Source organism: Microcebus murinus, chromosome 2, assembly GCF_040939455.1.
Source record: "Microcebus murinus isolate Inina chromosome 2, M.murinus_Inina_mat1.0, whole genome shotgun sequence".
Classification (NCBI taxonomy): domain Eukaryota; kingdom Metazoa; phylum Chordata; class Mammalia; order Primates; family Cheirogaleidae; genus Microcebus; species Microcebus murinus.
The window spans coordinates 48,124,566-48,144,937 of NC_134105.1; the positions used below are offsets into that span (position 1 = coordinate 48,124,566).

The 20,372-nt window shown below is 39.5% G+C and overlaps 1 protein-coding gene across 4 annotated transcripts in view; it reads left to right on the forward strand.

The window, feature by feature from the left end:
- The window catches only part of PATJ (PATJ crumbs cell polarity complex component), a 345,818-nt gene that overhangs the window by 108,155 nt on the left and 217,291 nt on the right, over window positions 1-20,372 (forward strand). For 3 of the 4 annotated variants that reach the window (XM_075998871.1, XM_075998878.1, XM_075998893.1), the window contains exons 22-25: window positions 262-354; window positions 5,836-6,004; window positions 17,320-17,391; window positions 18,705-18,882. In XM_075998871.1, the coding sequence (XP_075854986.1) occupies window positions 262-354; window positions 5,836-6,004; window positions 17,320-17,391; window positions 18,705-18,882 (512 nt within the window). The remainder of the gene's footprint in view (window positions 1-261; window positions 355-5,835; window positions 6,005-17,319; window positions 17,392-18,704; window positions 18,883-20,372) is intronic. The other variant, XM_075998885.1, reaches the window with a different exon arrangement.

A 20,372-nucleotide genomic window follows, 5' to 3' on the forward strand; every position in this document is an offset into this window, starting at 1 on the left:
ATCCAAAAATCATTTTTGAGAACCTGTGTGTAAAGGGCTACTCTTGAGCCTTTGGTTAATTCAAAATTATGGTTTTTTTGTTTTTTGTGTTTTTGAGACACGGTCTCACTGTATTGCCCCCAGTAGAGTGTAGCGGTGTCATCATAGCTCATTGTAACCTCAAATACCTGGACTCAAGCAATCTTCTTGCCTCAGCCTCCTGAATAGCTGGGACTACAGGCACGTGCTACCACACAAAGCTAATTTTTCTATTTTTTGTAGAGACAGGGTCTCACTATGTTGCTCAGTCCGGTCTCAAACTCATGGCTTCCAGTGATCCTTCTGCATCAGCCTCCCATAGTGCTAGAATTACAGGTGTGTATCTTTAAGGAGTTTATAATCTTCATGGGCTATGAAACTAAGGCTATAAATTGAATAATTAATAATGTATGGCATACAAGATAAATTCCAAATGAGTAGTGCATTTAGTGTTACAAGATTTCAGACAGAAAGTAGTTCTGTTTCCCAGTCTTTGACTGCCCTGCCCTGGAGTGTGCCTGCAGTGAAGCCTGGATGTATTTGTCATTGCTCCTAAGAGTCAGCGCACATACCCATTTGCAGGCATGTCTCTTACTATACACCAAGCTTCAGGAGGGCAAGGATTGTGTCTGCTTATGTTACCGTGGTAGGTGCTCAAGAAATATTTGCTGAATGAGAAGGTGATATGCTTCTCACATGTGGTTATCAGCATCATATCAGCTCATTACTTTTGTTTTTTCAGGTGCTCAGTTGTACAATACCCCAATCTCCTTTCTACTTGGATTCTTCTTGCCTTTATTTTGTCATTCTATTCTTGCACCTCACCAAGTATAAACATTTTGAAAAGTTCCCCTGTTCCTTTCCTGTGGGCATTTATTTCCCTTTGTCCAGGAGCATTTTTTTTTCTAACTTCCCTGTTTTTCTAACCTCTGTGCCCTGTTCTGGCCATTACCTAACACTCGCGGAGGCCCTCGAGGATTCGGTTTGTTTTATGGGCTCCTGGGTGCTACGGTGCACTTGGTGAACAGCTCTGTAAAGTGAAACTGTGCCAAGCACCGTGAGAGGTGAGAAATGTGTGCCTGTGCACCAACAGGGTCCACGCAGGAGGCAGTTGGGCAGAAGGGCGCAGGCAGCCTTTGTGTGGAGCAGGTGATGAAAAGTTTTAAACAAATTGCAGCAACCCATGCACCCCAATGGTGTAATTTAACAAGCTGGATGGGAAATTGCTCTGCAGATAGAGCCAGTTCCCTGTTCTGAAAACGCTGGTTTTAGGCCATTCTTGCCCGAGTCCTGGTCCTACCCCTGGTCTCTCCCCCTCAGTAGGGAGGAGGCAGACATAGGCAAAACTAGAACCGTGGGCCATTGCTTTTACTGTCTTGTTAGGAATGGGGACCCCAGTGCATGGAAGTCAAGACAGTAACCGAGATTTCCTTTAGTTCCACCTGAGCATGACAATTATTTTCATCCCTTCTCTGCTGTCTTGCAGGCTGATTAGACTCTTATTCTAAAGCTTTTAGGTCAGATAAAAAGCAGTGGCAGTGAGATTACTGGAAAATTTGTTCAGGATGAAGAAATGGAAAGAGTTGGATGTTGCTTATAGGAAAGGATTTAGAAGAGTATCCATATTGCTTAGTCAGAGATAATTTCTGATTTTTTGATAAGCCACCTTCCCAATATTACTATAAATGTATGGATTTAAGGAAGACATTTGGTGGACAATTCATCATGTTCTTAGAAACATGATAAGAAAGAATTTATGTTGGAGTACTGAGGTGTGCCCTGCGAGACATGGATTTCTGCTGACATGTGTACAGGTCTCTAACCATTTGCCACAGGAGTCTATGCACAGTCTGCCCTCGTTATCTTTTGCAGTAAATGAGAAAATGACATAGATGGCATGTTGGATAAATTTGCACATCCCAGTAAATTGGGAAGGATTTTCAGTATGTTGGATTACAGAGCTGAGATCCAAAGAAACCCCGATAATCCAGAATAAAGGCATCCACCAAATAGATAAAATATTTAAAAAGAAGGAAAATGTGAAGCCTTGCTGTTTGTTCCTAAAACCTGACCATCCAATTATAAGATGGGAAAGATGTTGTTTGTAATTTGGTTTTCTATCCTCACAGAATTCTCTGATGTGAGAATGACAAGGTTCACAGGACTTTAGGTTTTAGAATTTTTCTTCTTTTTGAAGCCCAACTACTTCTGGGTCCCATTCTTCTGCTTAGTATATTGCTAAGCAGCGGAGCTATTTTGTGGTGGCAAATCAAAATACTGGTAAAATTCCATCTTTTTCAAATAAAGCCTCTTCCCCATGCTGTGACCTCTACCTGGAACACTCTCCTTGCAGATTTTTATGGAACTAATTCCCTATTACCATCCAGGTCCCTGATTGCTCATCTAAAATAACCATTTCTTTCTTTTCCCACCTGTGGCTTTATTTTCCTTCTTGAAACTTACCATATCCTGAGGAAATCATGCTGTGTGTTCATTCTGTGTCTCTCCCCACTAGAAGATTAGCCCCCAAGAACAGGAACTTTGTCAGTTTTGTACACTTAGCTATCTCTAACGCCTAGAATAATTCCTAGCAAGTAGCGGGTGCTCCACAAACATTTGCTAAGTGGATTTGTGAATACGAGAATGAAGAACACCAACATTAATGTTGGCTACGCTCAGAGGTATATTTTGTAGCATTGACTTCTTTCCTCATTAGCCACAGACATAAAATACTTAAGATTTTGTGTCCTCTCACATTGGTTTGCTAGGAAACAAAACAAAGTATAGAAACTACGTTAGAAATTTTTCTTTGTTACATTCCCTAGCTTAGGTTCTGCCAGATGTTGTTAAAAATCCACAAAAAGGAATGCAAACCAAAAAAATAGATGTCCACGATCTTGATAAGCCTATACATTTTATTTCTTATAATTTGGATAAAAGCTATGTTATTTATTATTACTGAACCCTATACAATAGTATTTCATCATCTTACATTTCAATCATGTTGTAATCACAAAATTTGTGATAATTTTAAAATTTCTTTCTTCCAAGAACACAGTTTTCAAAGAAATACATTGCATGAAAAAATGTTTTTACTTATGGTTCAGGGACCCTGTGAAGCTACCCCCAGGAGCCCAGGATAAAGCTCCTGAGTGGACAAGTCAAATTCACTGTGCCCCCTTGCTTCCTGGATTTCTCCATTGCCGGCTCTGTGCTGAACTGTGCATTCTAAACTCTTCCAACCATGCTGCTTTTCACTGTCTGTAATGCTAGGAAACAGCATATAACAGCAAATAATTCCTTAGATTTCGATGAGATTTCCCAGTGCCTTGCACAGTACCTGATAGGTAGATTTTTAGTTGTTCCATTTACCTAGTTTGAGTAAGCAGAATTATTTTAGGCTCCCAGCTAATATTGTTTGAATAAATGGCATTCCCAGATCACTGAAGGTGTTTAATCAGAAGTCTCACAGCTGCTCTTTGAAATTTTAGAAGATACGCATTGTCTCTAGAATAGCCCCTGTGGTGCAGATTAGATGGACTATTATTAGAATAGATGCAACATCCATCCTAATAACAACAATTTACATGGATGTAAATTGTTTTTGCTTTCTACTTAGGAAAAGAGCATATTCATTACTTTTTAAACTTAAAAACTCATTTTTGGCTGGGCACAGTGGCTCACATCTGTAATCCTAGCAATTGGGGAGCTGAGCTGGGAGGTCACTTTAGGCCAGGAGTTTGAAACCAGCCTGAGCAAGAGCAAGAACCTATCTTTAGAAAAAGAAAAAAGAAAAATTAGTCAGGCATGGTGGCATCCATGTGTAGTCCTAGCTACGTAGGAGGCTGAGGCAGGAGGGTGGCTTGAGCCCAGGAGTTTTGGGGTTACAGTGAGCTATGATCATGCCACTGCAATCTAGCCAGGGTGATAGAGTGAGACCCTTTCTAACAAAACAAACAAAAAACTCTCTCATTTTGATTCATTAAACAGGTACTGTATTTCCTCATTCAAAAATATTTGCTAGCTGCTTTCTATTAATAGCTAGCAGTTCTGCTGTGGCTCATGAGGAGGGAGTGGTGAACAAACTAGTATGCTCTTGTGGCATCTGCACCGTAGTTGGCAGAGACAGACAGTAACAAATTAATGGGTAATGTGGTAGGAAAACAAAGCAGTGTAAAAGGATAGGGCGTGTTAGGGGCAGGTGCTATTTTCTATGGAGTGGTCTGGCTGGCTATTTTAGTGGGATGGCATTTGACTGAGAATTGAATAAAGTAGGAGCCCTCTGCTGAGAGAACGATAAATGGAAAGCTCTTGAGGAGATATAGTATGCTTGGCAGTGTGAGAAAAAACAATTAGGTGTGTTTGTGGAGGATAAATAAGATAGTGCAGACAGGCCCGGTGCAGTGATTCATGTTTGTAATCCCAGCACTTTGGGAGGCAGGAGGCAGGAGGATCACTTGAGGCTGGGAGTTCTAGATGAGCCTGGGCAACATAGACTTCATCTCTGAAAAATAAGAAAATTTAGCTGGGCATGGTGGCAAGCACCTGTAGTCCCAGCTACTTGGGAGGCTAAGGTGGGAGGATCTCTTGGTCCCAGGAGTTAGAGGCTGCAGTGACCCAAGATACCCTGTCCCTCTGCCAAACAAAAGATAATGCAGATTAGCAAAAAGAAATAAAAATTGTCTGCAGAGGTAATTATGACTTGTTTTATAGCTTTCCAAATTTTTTCTAGTCATAAAAAGAACTACCTGTCTGTACTCATAACTGACTCCTCTCAGCTTTCTCCTTCATCTCCAGATCTTCTCTTGTTTTAAACAATAAAACTATTATAGTACAGCCTAACTCCTTCTCTGCTTGTTTTGTACCTTATGCATTGTCTTTAGGTAGTTGCATGTGTGGCGGTGTGTGTAGATAATATACACAGACCAACACACCTTTCTGTATAGGATAGTTGTACTATACTTACTATATATAGTAGGTATCAGCACAGGATTTGTTGTGGTGAAACTACAGGGGCTTCCTCTAGTTTATTTGGGCAAATGGAAGGAGAAAATACTAGCTTCTCTAATTTTTTTAATTAATATGGTAATTCTATAATATACTACCTAAACCTAGGGACAGATATAAGAAGTAAAGTCCAAAGATTCCCCCCATGCTTCTCAAGATTATTATATGAACCACCCCCTACCCAAGTAGAAATCAAAATTAATAAGTCTTTGGCAGAAAATTTATTATAAATATTCAAGTAAATTATGGCAATCTATATCTTTTACTTGCTGGGTAAAAATTTGCAAAATTCCTTAACCTGAATTTCCTTGTCTATAAAATATGGTTGATAGTATCTTTTCTTTCTAAATCATAGTTTGATGTGAGAATTAAATGGGGCAACAAATGTAAAAGAATTCTGAAATTTATAAACAAAGTTATATGTTATCCTGTGGAATTATGTTTTTAAATCAATGAAATGTCAGAATTCCTATAATTGGGACATCCCAGATTGATAAGGGAAAATCTGATGTAAGATTAGATTTTCAGTAATATTAATATTGCTAAAATGTCATTTTTCCAGTGAGGCCATACTTAAAATTGTAACTCTCTAATACTGAACAATCCTTCTTCTTCATTTTTTTTCACACCACAGTACTTATCATTATCTGATATATTAACTCTTTTAGCTATTTCCTTTAGCTATTGACAGTAGTCAGTCTCCTACCTGGAAGAGTACCTGCCCATAGTGGGTGCCATATCTATTCACTGAATGACTGAAGGATGAATGAATGCATCTTGTGTTCACTGTCATCTGGATTTGCTTTTCAGGCATGATTCCGAATGATGTCCAAGGTCCTGGCTTACTGGTTGACCTTCCTGCTGTGACTCAAAGAAGGGAGCAAGATTTGCCTTTGTATCAACTCCCCAGGACCCGAGTTGTTTCAAAGACCTCAGCATACACAGGAACATTGTCTTCTAGATATGCCAGCAGTGCATGGTATGATATCATTTGTCTTTGTTTTCACATTATAAATAGATTTTGAGGGGTTTTTTGCTTCTAAGAAATGCATGATTTTGGTGGAACATTTAGAAAATACAGAAAAATATTGTGAATAAAATCTATATTTGACAAGTACTATGAGAATTTCACATACTTAAGATTATGACATATGATTTTGTATTCTTGAATGAAATGATTACATAGGATATTTGCTTAGAGAATAGGAAATTAATTCAGAGTTTAACAATTCAAATGAATACCACTTGAGTACAAATTAGGAAGGTGTGGATTTAAGAGTTAGGGAATCTGTAGGAATTGGTGACTTATTATGTGTTGGGAGTAGTGGGGTAGTTGAGGATGACTTCTGTTTCTGGACTAGGAAACTAGATGGATAGTGGGTCATTAACTCTTCAATATGATATTATAGGAGCATGAACAGGTTGGAAGACAAAATGGTTGAGTTCAGTTTGGGACATGTTGATAGTTAAAGTGTCCACAGGACAATAAAATTAAGTGGAATCAATTAGATACATAAATCTGGGGGAAATTGTCGAGTTCTGTCCTTGTATGGATCATCGGGAACAAGATCAAATGTAAGTGAAACTCTTGGATTTGAACGGTCATCCAAGGGAAGATCAAACAATAAGAGCATAAGGCCAAGACTGGAGTCCTGCAAAGCAGCAATATTTGAGGCATAAAGGGAGGAAGAAAACAGTGAGGTGGAAGGAACAAAAAGTGTAGAAGGAAATTGATGAGCTAGAGGTTGACATAGAAACCAAAGAGAGTATTGTAACAAAAAGATCATCACAGAGTGTGGTTATGAGGTCAAGGTAAATAAGGCAGAGAAGGCTGGGCGCGGTGGCTCACGCCTATAATCCTAGCACTCTGGGAGGCCGAGGCGGGCGGATTGCTCCAGGTCAGGAGTTCGAAACCAGCCTGAGCAAGAGTGAGACCCCGTCTCTACTATAAATAGAAAGAAATTAATTGGCCAACTAATGTATATAGAAAAAAAATTAGCCGGGCATGGTGGCGCATGCCTGTAGTCCCAGCTACTAGGGAGGCTGAGGCAAGAGGATTGCTTGAGCCCAGGAGTTTGAGGTTGCTGTGAGCTAGGCTGATGCTACGGCACTCACTCTAGCCTGTGCAACAAAACGAGACTCTGTCTCAAAAAAAAAAAAAATAAGGCAAAGAGGTCTTCCTGGGGCTTGGCCACATGGTGGCCTTGGTGAGCATAGAGCAGTTGCAGTAGAGTGGAATCAGAGAGTAGTGGGTTGAGAATTGAACACAGGTCAAAAATTGGACATTGTAAGAACCAACTAATGTTTTGAGAATCCTGGTCATGAAAAGAGGCAGATAGAATGCATGTTACTTAGATAACTGGAGGATATTAATTGATCAAGCAAGAGGAGAATTTTTTATATATAACTAAATGTGTATATATGCACACACATATATATACACATATGTAATATATTACTACATTTATATACACACACACACACACACACACACACATATATATATCACACATATATAAATTGAGAGAATTTTATTTGCTTGTGGGAAAGATCCAGAAAAGGAATATGTAAGAAAGGGGGCGGTGCCCATGTCAGCCCCTGGACTCCTTCTATCTGGTGGAGAGAGGTAGGAGGCCCATTCTGGGTCTCTGTTCCATGCCAGACCAGACTTGGGCCTGACAGCATTTCCAGCTCTAGCTGGTCCTACCACCAGGGAGTGCCTGGGAGCTCCTTGCAGCCCAGCACAGGGCCATCCTCCCCAGCCTGCTGACCCGGAATCAAGGGTAGCCTTTTGCCCTGCCATCACATCCCACCCAGCTAGCCTTCACATTTGCCCCATCCTTGGAGTCACAGGCTAAAAGCCTGAGGTCCTACCCCATGGCAGCATCAAACTGGCTAAGACAGCTTTCACATTCTGGCTCTCCTACTTGGTATCTTACCTGAGGCATCATATTGAACTTATCTGGGGCTCAATTTTTCCATATGTAAAATGGGCACATCTTCCCAATCGGTTCATGGTCAACAGTGTCCCAAGGATAGTGCTGGCTTATGTGAAACCCTCACTCCTGGAAATTATAGGCTCAAGTCTACAGCCTCAGCAAGGAAATGGAGCCCGACACACTGATGCTATGACACAAGCCCCACCAGTCGTTAATGCAAGTTTTTATTTGGCCGTATATACAATTTAAGCTATTAAAATTTGTACAATATTTACAAATTAAATAATCATCTGGAAAAAAAAAAAAAAAGAAGAAAGGGGGCGATTCAACATAGTCCCTAGAGATGGTGGAGGGAGAGGAGGACATTGCACACCCTGGAGAGAGAAAACTTCGATAGTTTGGTAGGAGGAAGCTCACCTCCGAGACAGGTGCCAGGAACGAAGGGAAGGTACAAATGCAGATGCTTTTTGTAGCTTGGAGCAGGAATCTAAAGGGTTTCTTGTCCAATTACCATGGTTTTTATTGTTTTGGGGTTTTTTTTCCCTGTCATTTAGGGGGAAGGTTATTCACTAAGAATAATAAAGTGCTAGTAAAGTGGGCATTAAAAGGAGAGGTGTTGGAGTAGAGAATAGCTTTTGAAATAATGGAAGAATAATGGCTTGGTGGTAGGGAGGAGTTTAGAAAAATATTTACCCTCTTTTTCTAACTCCCTAGGGAGTGAGAGAGTGAGCATCACCCACTGAAGCGTGGTATCCTTGGCAGAGAACGAGAGCTGTTGAAGGGGAGGTTCTGAGAACGTTGAGGGAAGAGGTCAGGGTGTGGATTGCTTTTCTTACAGTTCACGCAGCTCCCGTGGAGTGTGATGGATGGTGGGGCCGGGCAGAACTTGGGGTGGGGCCTGACAAGGGAGGCACATCTGAAGGAAGGTTCAGGGAGGCGTGGTGAGCACAGGAGACAAGAGAGTGCACAAAGGAATCGGAGGTCTTGGCAAAACATGACAAAGATGAGACTCAGGGTGGGATTAGTTGGCTTTAAATGTTTTTATTAACACCTTAATCGAAGGATGATTTTTGTGTTGACCTATGAGGTGTTTTAGACTTTGATGACATGCATTTCTCTGTTCAGCAACTGTGACCTTTACCCAGAGTGTTAGATAGAAACTGCATAAAAGGTTGTTCTCTGTGCTTCTCTGCATAGCACGTCTCTGAATAGAAGGAAAGGACACAGTCAGGCCCAACTGCTTTTCCGCTCAGCAGGACCAGAGCAGCAGAGGCAAGTGCTGCCAGACCCAGTGCAGTCCCTGGAGGAGCACACAGTGACGTAGAGGCGATGGACTCGTTTCTTTAGGAGAGGTGCCTGGAAGTGGGAGAGTTAGGAACATATTTTATCCTTTTTATATAGTAAAATTAGTTTTCAAATAAGACATCTTTGTTTTTTAAATTTCACTTGTGCTTGTGTTAATGGTTGAATCTGGCAAAGAATTTAGAAATAGAGCTGCTTCTCTATACTGTAGAATTAGATCTAAACAGATTTCCAAGCCCACCCTTCCTTCCTTGCACAGAAGCAGAAATGGAACATGAGTTGTGTCTTACTCAGTTTGATCCTAGCTTCTGAGAGGGAAGATATGCTTTATTCTTGTTCATTGCTTTTCCAAAGTGTGTACTTTGACCAGCTTGCTTTCTTATGCAGGCACAGGCATTTAAGGACTCCTGCTTAACCTTTGTCTTAGGTCCAGGAGATAGGTCTTGTGGTTGGAAGTTGGTTTTTTGGCTGGCTGTCGGAGATTTAGGTTATATTTAAATCTCTGAAGGTTCTAGAAGAGTTCCTGTAAATCATATTACCCATTTTTATCTTTAAGGGTATGCCCCGTGGAGTTAGGTTCATGGTGGAATATTTATTGTCACTCAGGAGCTTCCTGAGTAATGCATAGATTCCTTTAGATGATAGTCTTTCAGATAATCAGAGTGTCATGAAATGCCAAATGGCATTTTAGAGTTTCTTCTTTGCATTGTTTTTCTATAGGACCCAGCAGAATTGTGTGTGTGTGTGTGTGTTTGCACACCAAGGGTAGGTGTTTAATGGTTGTGGTGTTTGCCCTGTGCTTTTGCACCAACTTCTCCTTACCTTTGAGACAGAACTAGTATTAAGAATTCAGATGCACCTTGAAAGCAGAGATCTGTAGAGAGGGGACTGTGGGCCGGTAGCGTATGATACTGTGGAAGGAATCCAGGTGCTCTTGTTCAGAGTACAGTGGTACGTACCCCTTATTCTCAGGATATATATGGTCTAAGACCCCCAGTCAATATAGTACCAAGCCCTATGTATACTATGTTTTTTCCTATAAATACATATATACCTATGATAAAATTTAATTTATAAATTAAGAGTAAGAGATTAACAAGAATAACTTACAATAAAATAGAATGATACTTCTACAGTGGATCTGATAACTGAGACATCTACCAAGTGACTCGTGGGTGGGCAGCATATACAGCTTGAATACACTAGTTCAAGGGATGATTCATGTCTGGGGTTGGATGCTGAGAGACTTCATCATGTTACTTAAAATGGCATACAATTTAAAAATTATGAATTATTTATTTCTGGAATATTTTATTTAATATTTTCGGACTGCAGTTGACTTCCGGTAACCAAAACCAAGGAAAGTGAAACTGCAGAAAGCAAAAGCTCTGATAAAGAAGGATCTACTGTGCCGTGCGCAGTGGCTCACGCCTATAATCCTAGCACTCTGGGAGGCCGAGGCGGGCAGATAGCTCGAGGTCAGGAGTTTGAAACCAGCCTCAGCAAGAGCGAGACCTCGTCTCTACTATAAATAGAAAGAAATTAGTTGGCCAATTATAGAAAAAATTAGCCAGGCATGGTGGCACATGCCTGTAGTCCCAGCTACTTGGGAGGCTGAGGCAGCAGGATTGCTTGAGCCCAGGAGTTTGAGGTTGGTGTGAGCTAGCCTGACGCCATGGCACTCACTGTAGCCTGGGCAACAGAGTGAGACTCTGTCTCAAAAAAAAAAAAAAAAAGGATCTATTGTCTCCTTATCTCTTCCTAAGGTCATTTAAGATCGTGTCTTCAGAACTCACGTTTCAGTCTTTTTCTTCCTCATCTCTGTTATCAGCTGGGTGCCCCTACTGGGCATCTCAGTTTTTCTCAGACTAACAGGAGATCTGCAGTCTGGATATATTGCAGGGGCTGTTTAAGTCTGTCCTCTGCTGTTTATGGCTATATGGCCCTGAAATGGCTTCCCTTGTACCTATATTTCGTCACCTGTAAAGTAGATAGTTCTACAGGTTAAATAAGAACACATATAAAGGATTTATACAATTTTATTTATCAAGTATATGTCAATACAGCTGGAAAACAATACATTTAGGAGGCTGAATATGATGCCTGGCCCATAGTAAATGTTTAATATAAGGTTGACAAGGATGATGATGGCAGTGACACTGATAGGTTCATAGGCCCTGATGTGTACCCAGGGGGTATCCATGTTGCTGAGTTTATTAAGACACTCAAAGCGATGGTAGATTTTTTTTTTTTTTTTTTTTTAAGTAATAAGATAGGATCAATCCCAGCCAAGGTGTCAGTCTCGGAAGATGATGGACTTGAGATGGAAGACTTGTACTTAAAATGGAAAAAAAAATCATGTTATAGGTATAATGGGGTACAAATGGACAGAAATGGTTTCAGGTACTAGATACATTTTATGAATAGTGGGAGGCGAAATAGGAGGCAGGGGTCATAGTTGGGGAAAGGATTAATTGAGTTAATGTCATATTGAAGTCCCTACAAAGTGCCTGGCATTTAGTGCTTTCTAAATAAATGGTGTTTATCTAATAGGTTTACCTTTGAGTTAAACTGCCAAAAACTATGTGTAAAATCAGAACATTGGTGGGAGACGGAGGATAAGGGAGAGAATATGAATGTGGGCATTTCAGAGAGAGGGCTACTCTGGAGTGTTTGAGTTGGGAGGAAAAAGGGAAGATTTCCAGGGAGCTGTGGCCTGGGCCTGTGACTGTGATACCTTCCAGTTCTTACCATGCTGTTGCACCTGTGGTCCACACTACGGATGAAGACGAATGTGAAAAATTAGGAGAAGAGGTATATAGAAATATTACACCAATGCCTTTCAAAATATAATTAGATCTTTGATTACTAATCCAGGACCAACAGAAGGGCAGTTGACCTGAGGAAGCTCTTATGGCTTAAGCTGCTGTTTCTTAACAAAACTCCTAAATACTATTTTACATTTTAATAAATGTACACATTTTAAAGTGCAGTTTGCTGACTTTTGATAAATGTATGCATTCATGTTACCTACACCCCAGTGAAGGTATGGAACATTTTCATCACCCAGAAAGTTCTCTCCCATCCCTTTGTGTATCTTGTGCCGGGCAACCACTAATCTTATTTTCTAACACTGAGAATTAGTTTTCCCTGTTCTGGAGTGCATGTAAATGTAATCATACAGTATGTATTTTATCATGTCTGGCTTCTTTCGCTCAGCACAATGTCTGTGTCATTTTAAATGCTAATGTAAGGGAACGCCTAATTGTTTATATACTGGTGTCAGGTAAAAGTTTGCTTTGCAATTTCAAAATCCTATGGAACATCTGGTATAAGTAACTCTACTAGTTTGGCAAACACAGTGCCTGTTCTCCCCGGTTCCAAAGCTCATATCCCCCGTGGTGTGTCACAGAATATTGCCATGTATAATCTGTTTATATAGAGAGGAAAGAAATCTTGAGATCATGTAGTCGCAATCAGGGCTCTCCCTGCTTCCATCGTTTTTGGGCACCAAGTTTACCTGATTCTCATAGAGCTTAGTATGTAGAAATTTTATATGAAAATAAGTATTATTGAAGAAGCAAAGTCACCTTGGCTATCTGGAGTCATCTGAGTTTTGTGTGACATTGAAAATTTTATTTGCAAAGAATGTGTATATCATGATCAAGTCTTACTATTAATATCCACTTGTTTACTAATGGGGCACTCCATCTTTCCCCCAAATCTATAAAGAATGGTAACTTTGGGCATTTGTTATAAAGGCCTGAAATAAAAAGCATTGTTTCTGTTGGATGGTTAATTCTTTGGGGGAAAAATTGGTTATAAAACTCCAGTTGAATGAAAAGTTCAGTTTATGTTTTTTAGATTTTATTTTATTTATTTTTTTTTGAGACGGAGTCTCACTCTGTTGCCCCTGGTAGAGTGCCGGGGCGTCAGCCTAGCTCACAGCAACCTCAAACTCCTGGGCTCAAGCAATCCTCCTGCCTCAGCCTCCTGTGTAGCTGGGACTACAGGCACGTACCACTGTTCCTGGCTAATTTTTTCTATATATTTTTAGTTGTCCAGTTATTTCTATTTTTAGTAGAGATAGGGTCTCTCTCTTGCTCAGGCTGGTCTCGAACTCCTGAGTTCAAACGATCCTCCCGCCTCGGCCTCCCGGAGTGTTAGGATTACAGGTGTGAGCCCCCGTGCCCGGCCTAGACTTTATTTTTTTAAAACAGTTTTAGGTTCACAGCAAAATTGAGAAGAAGGTGCAGAGATTTCCTATATACCCCCTCCCACCCCATTCATATCCCCCTACCAGAGTGATACATTTGTCACAGTGATGAATTTAGACTGACATGTCATCACTCTCGAGTCCATACTTTACATTAGGGTCACTCTTGGTGTTGTATTTTCTGTGGATTTGGAAAGTTCAGTTATTGTAAGATTTGAGATTCTAACTGATTAAACTATTGGTCATATTTAATCACAGTGCAAATTATAAAATTTGCCTGTTAGAAATACCTTGTTAAAGTTTCATATGTTTGTCTAAATTTGTATCTTAATATGTACATAAGTATTTTATTCTCTCAGCTAAACTTTAATTTGGGTTAAAATTATGTGCACTCCTCAGTGTAAAGGGACTACATTAATTTGTATAGTTGCTCATCTTTTGTGGCAGTATTTCTAAAACTAATCATACTGTGTGGATAAGATTTCACAACTTTTATTTCTCATTAGATATTCAATATTCTGAATAAAATATGTGTATCCCAGATCCCAGAAGAAAGGTAACAGGCCATGAAAAAGTCAGTGAGTCTCTTCCAACAGAATGATCCTTTTGTTACGTACTTTACCAAAGAAAGCTAAACTTTTTCTTATTCTAGACAGACTCTCTCTCTTCTGAGTTGTATGTGAAGAGTCAATAGTTCAGGAAATTTGTGGTATTTACTTTTTAAAATAGAAAAACAAATAGCTCCTACTATTTGTTAAGGCTTGGTTTCTCTTCTCTTTTAGGTTGTTTAAAAAAAAAAAAACTAAAGCATTTAAATCCTTTAATGATAGTATAAATGTGCCATAGTAAAAATACTTGCCCTTTTTCCCCCAGTACTGCCTATTATGATTTGGGGTACAGGAAAGTGGAAAATGGAGAGGAAGAAGATTTCAGTGTTTTTTTGGTTTTAGTTTTCAATTTTACATCAATTACTAATTATTTAAAGGAAAATTCTAAAATACAGCAGAGCATGAAGGTATTCCTTGCAGTAATATCCATATTTCAAACAACAGGATATAATCTAAGCTCATTGTATACTGGGATAGCAGATAAATTACATCAATACCATGAACTATTAGGGGACTACTAAATTAAAAAAATGAAAAAGATTATAATATTTAGAGAAATTTTGATATAAATTCAAGTTAAAAAATTATAAGCCGGGCGCGGTGGCTCACGCCTGTAATCCTAGCACTCTGGGAGGCTGAGGCGGGCGGATTGCTCGAGGTCATGAGTTCAAAACCAGCTTGAGCAAGAGTGAGACCCCCGTCTCTACTATAAATAGAAAGAAATTAATTGGCCAACTAATATATATATATAAAATTAGCCGGGCATGGTGGCGCATGCCTGTAGTCCCAGCTACTCGGGAGGCTGAGGCAGCAGGATTGCTTGAGCCCAGGAGTTTGAGGTTGCTGTGAGCTAGGCTGATGCCACGGCACTCACTCTAGCCTGGGCAACAAAGCGAGACTCTGTCTCAAAAAAAAAAAAAAAAAATTATAAAGGAAATGAACGTTGGATGAGGCTCAGTTAGGTGCCAGTCATATCTTATTTAATCCTTATTACTATTGGCATAGATCACCAAAATATGAAAGTTTGTGCTATGACCACAACTATCCAATGCCCATATATGCACACATGTGCAAAGAATAATAATGCGATAGGGTAAAGTGATGACAGTTAAGTTGTGGAATCATGGGTGTTTCATTGAAGGATTACATCCAGCTGCTCATGAACATAAAACCCACTTAGCGTGGCCTAACCAAAATCTGAGTTTTGTATGACATTGAAAATTACCAAACAGCTTGCTTAATTACCAAAATTAACCAAACAGCTTAATTTTTTTTTCATGCAAAAAGTCTTGTAGAAGGTGGTTTTAGGCTGGTATGGTGCTACTGTCATCAGGGTCATAAGTACCTTCTTCCTTTCTGCTCTGTTGTCCTTAATGTATGGCTTTGGTCCTCATTGTTTCTTTATGACTTGAAGATGGATGCTTCACCACCAACATCACCTCTGCATTCTAGGCAAGAAGAAGGGGAAGGCATGGAGCAAAAGGCTTCTTCTTCCAGCTGATTCTCCCTCTCTTTGATGAGTTTTCCTGGAAATCTCATCCCAGGACCTTTGCTTCCGTATCACTGATCAGAACTGTGGAAAACAGTTCCCATTAGCTAAAAGGAAGTCGAGAAAATACATTTTTTTTCAAAGCTGGCATAGTGCCGCCTGGAATAAAAGAGAGGTTATGTTGGTAAGGAAGAAGGGGAGAAAAAGACATTAAATAAGTAACCAGCAAGTGTTTGCCAAATTGTTTTTCCCTGAGTGCTGTGATACTTTGATAGCATTTTATACTTTCATAGAAACTAGACTGGCTAAGGTAAGAAAGACATCTGGTCGTGGGTGAGATATTAATGATCCCAATTTCTTAACTGGTGTTTGGATTGGCTTTCTCCTTTTCACATGGCCTTAAGACTGTTTTATCTTAGAAAGTCCATACAGGGGTCAGAAGGTAGAGTTTTGCTGTTTTTTACAGGCCTTATTTGAGCATTCAGGGAAAAATGGAGCATTGAAACTTAGCGCTGAAACAGATTTGGATACATGTGGAGAGCTTGTGAGGTTGTGTAGTATGTCTGAGCCTTGTCTAAGCCTTAGTCCCTCATGTGTAAAATAATAGTATGACCTGCTGTGCTCACTTTAGAGGGTTTTTATGAAAATGTGATGGAAGAGATGGTGCCACATCTTTGTATAGAGTAATGCAATTTACAATATTAGACATATTTCATTTGATGATCCAAAGTCACATACCTATTTCACAGTACAGGTTAGACTTGAACTTAAGATGCCTGATTTTTCTTCTAGATAATATATGGTAATGTCTTTCTATACCCTATTATATCTCATTACTCTTGTAACTAATTAAGTATAAATGTATAAACTGAAAAGTATTATATGGGCACACAGAATATTCATGGGATACAAGTGACAGGAATTATTTAGGGTTAGAGTTACTGAAAAATCTAGAAAGAGGTATCATGTTTGCCTGTTTGTGTTGATTTATACTTGATATATATGACACATGTCAATTTATATCCGTTAGCTAGTCAATCCATACTAAATTGTAAGGAATATATTTTATATATTGATAGAGAAACAAATGTGAAATTGTACAAATCGAACACATATTTTTAAAAAATAGCATCTAGAGTGTCACCAATAAAAGTGTGTATAGCCAGGCACAGTGCTGCACACCCGTAATCCCGGTGATTTGAGAGGCTAAGGGGGAGGATTGCTTGAGACCAGGAGTTTGAGACCAGCCTGAGGCAAGAGCGAGACCCCTGTTTCTAAAAACAAGAAGAAAAATTAGCCAGGCAAGGTGATACTCATGTGTAGTCCCAGGTACTCGGGAGGCTGAGGCAGGAGGATCACTTGAGCCCAGGAGTTTGTGGTTGCAATGAAGCAGGAGGGTGGCTTGAGCCCAGGAGTTTGAGGTTCTAATGAGCTATGATGATGCCACCGTACTCTAATCTGGGCAACAGAGTGAGACCCAGTCTCAAAAAAAAAAAAAAAAAAAAGATTTATAATAATTCTATAATTTTCTGGTGCTGGGTGGAGGTTTGGATTTGTTGAATGTTAAAGCAATAAATTTTTGCTTTGCATATTTATTGATGTGTGTATTTTAAAAGCTTAAAAAATAAGAACTATTTAGCTGCCTACAGATTGTGCAATTTCAAAACTTTCCAAGAACCTTTAATAATAGGAGCGTGTCTTATAAGTTGTGTGCATTTTTTTTTCTTTCTCTTTCGTCAGTGAGTTACCTGAGAGAGAAGAAGGTGAAGGAGAAGAAACTCCAAACTTCAGCCACTGGGGTCCGCCGAGAATGTATGTGGATGATATCATTGGCTTTCTCAGTAGTGGCTTACTCAGTTGCTGTTTTCTTTAACTTAACAGAGCATCATTCGGTTATACTCTAATGATTGAGAAACAGGAATACACATGGGAGCTGGCCTAAATTTTAATTTCATTTTGTCTTATCTAGAGATTTTTAGCCAGACAAAAAGACTATAACCAATATTAGGAAAATCTTTGATACTCTGGCAGAGAAAGCAATTTACAGATGTCCTTCTATGATAGTAAACTGATGGACCAACTATAGTTTATCACTGTGTCATTAAGCAAGTCAGGTAAAGCTGCCTTGAAAACAGTAAAGCTGCTTTTTTCTAGACAACAACAGTAGTTAAAGCTTCTGGTATATATCAGTTTATCTCTGCCTTCCTCCCCTAGTGGGAAGTTCAAGTTTGTGCTAACAGAATATGTTGGAAACCCATCTTCCCTTGGATTCATTATAGTTTTAAGAACTCACCAACGCTGCACTTTAAGATGATAAAAGTCTTCCTTTAGCTGCTCTCTCTAATCTTTATGCATTATTAATTCCACCACCTCCATCCAGCCTGTTTTTTTAATTGCAATTGAATTCTGAGTTTTGTCTTTAAAACTCTTTGCTATTTTCTGAGTTACTTTTTAATTATTGGCCACATCTCTGCAGTTGAAGCAAAATCTATACGACTTTGAGGGGTAAGTTTCATTCCCTACTTTCTTTTTAAAAATAACATGGAGGTAGGAAGAAAAGAAAACCTTGTAGCCTTATGAGCAGATAAAATCTGTCCTCTGAATAAAGAACCACAGAGTTAAACCTGCTGACTGGGAAAAGCAGCTTGGGCAATGAGCCTCTCAGTGGCAAATTAATTTTATTCTGAAAGTCTGTGCTTTTTTTGCCAAAATGATATATATGGCTTTCTTGATTTTTTTCCACCCATTTGTTATTTCCTCAATCCATTCTTTGCTAACATTGTGGATATAAATGAAAGGGACTAATCACAGAAAATATATTGTAATAGGAGATGGGAACACTAAGGCCTAACTAAATCTTCTCTGTATATTGAGTTATATTTATTGTTTCAGAATCTATCCATTTCACAATTGCAACTTTTGCATATCATGAATTATTTATAGCATCTTATAATTTTGGATCTAGGTGAAATTTATATAACATTTAAAAAAATATATTTAGAAAATTTATTTTTATATAATAAAATATGTCACAAGGATTTGGTACAAGCTGAATACTTACAGTGACAGCCTAACAGATTAAATTAACTTGTTAATGAGTGAGTTTTGTTTTTTTCTTTTTATAGTGTTGAGATTTTTAGGGAACCCAATGTGTCTCTTGGTATCAGTATTGTTGGTGGACAAACTGTTATAAAACGCCTGAAGAATGGAGAGGAACTTAAAGGTATATTTATCAAACAAGTTTTAGAAGACAGTCCAGCAGGAAGAACAAATGCACTTAAAACTGGAGATAAGATACTTGAGGTAAATGATATTAAAGTACTATTTTTGTTTGAAACATACTGTAAGACGGTGAAATATTCATTTAGCCAGAAGACCTTTCTTCTGTCGGGGAGTGTGTATGTACAATTAGTGTGCTCCATTTATATGCCTTAGTTTGTATGTTGTATGCAGAATTTATGAGCTTCTCAAGTAGGGCAAGGTAAGCAAATAAAATGATGAAACAAAAACCTCAGCTGATTTCAAAAAAATAATTTAGCTCACAAAGGGCTCCATACAGAATGGGCAGATGGTGGGCATTATGCTTCTCCCATAGTCTTTAATGAGCTGTAAGTTTTTGTTTTCAAGCTCTGAATTTTATAATTGTGTGCCAGTGGAATATCTATGCTTGTTTAGAAAAATAAGTTGACCCTGGAATGTCAAAGACCCCACTGGGGGAGGGGTGGATCCATGGTTTGCGTGTGACAGGCTTTGGGGGAGCCAAGTTTTAAAGGCCCATGGAAGGGCTGAGAATGCCCTGAGGTCTGAATGTGATACATTTCTTTGCATTGGGTTTATTGAGCGGCACCATAGTAGGTATCTCCAAGCACAGTCTGCTCGTTCTCGATATGCTGCTAACCATCAGCCATGGTGTTTCAGTTCTAACAGAAAGAAAAGAACTCTGGAGGTCATGAAGGCTGGACTCTGTTCTTTTAATGTACTATGTGTTCTTAGACAAATTACTGGACCCACCTGAGACTTCAGAGCCAATAGCATTTTTGTGAGGATTAAATCAAAGAATTACATAAAGCTGCTCTGTATATGCAAATGTTGAATTGTATTTGTGCTGTGAAATACTTAAAATTTTTTTAGGCACACTGATGATATGGCAGTGAAGACAGTGACCGAAAGTCCCTTCCCTTATGATGTTTACATGATAGTGGGGGTGGGGTAGAAGGTAAAAATAAATAAGTGGTGTGTAGAATGTTCGACTGTAGTAAGTAGCTAGGGAGAAAAATAAAGCAGGGGAGGAGGATAAGGAGTGCCAGGGTGGTATGAAAGCATGAGTTGGAATTGTAATAGATTTACTGTGGAAGATGATACTGGGACAAATTATGAGGGGGGAGAAGAAAATGAGGAAGCTCTGAGGTGGGAGCTTGCCTAGATGTGTGCTCAGGGAGCAGCAAGAAGGCCAGCGTTGCTGGTGTGGAGTGAACACAGGGTAAGGCATGAGAGGCAAGGCTTGTGGAGTAAGGAACCACCTCCTGCAGAGCTTGGGAGGCCTGGAACGCCTGCTCTGAACTCCATGGAAATCTGTTGGAGAGTTAGGAGCACATATACGATGTCTAAAAGGAGTATTCTCACTTCTGGGGAAGGGGTGGAAGCAGGGACCTCAGCTGGAAGGCTTTTGCAGTCATTTAGGAGAGAGACAGTGGAGGCCCAGACCAGTGGGAGAGCAGGGGAGATAGTGAGACATGGTCAGATTGCGGACCTCTTTTGCAAGAACAACAGGACTCACTAACAGATTGAATGCA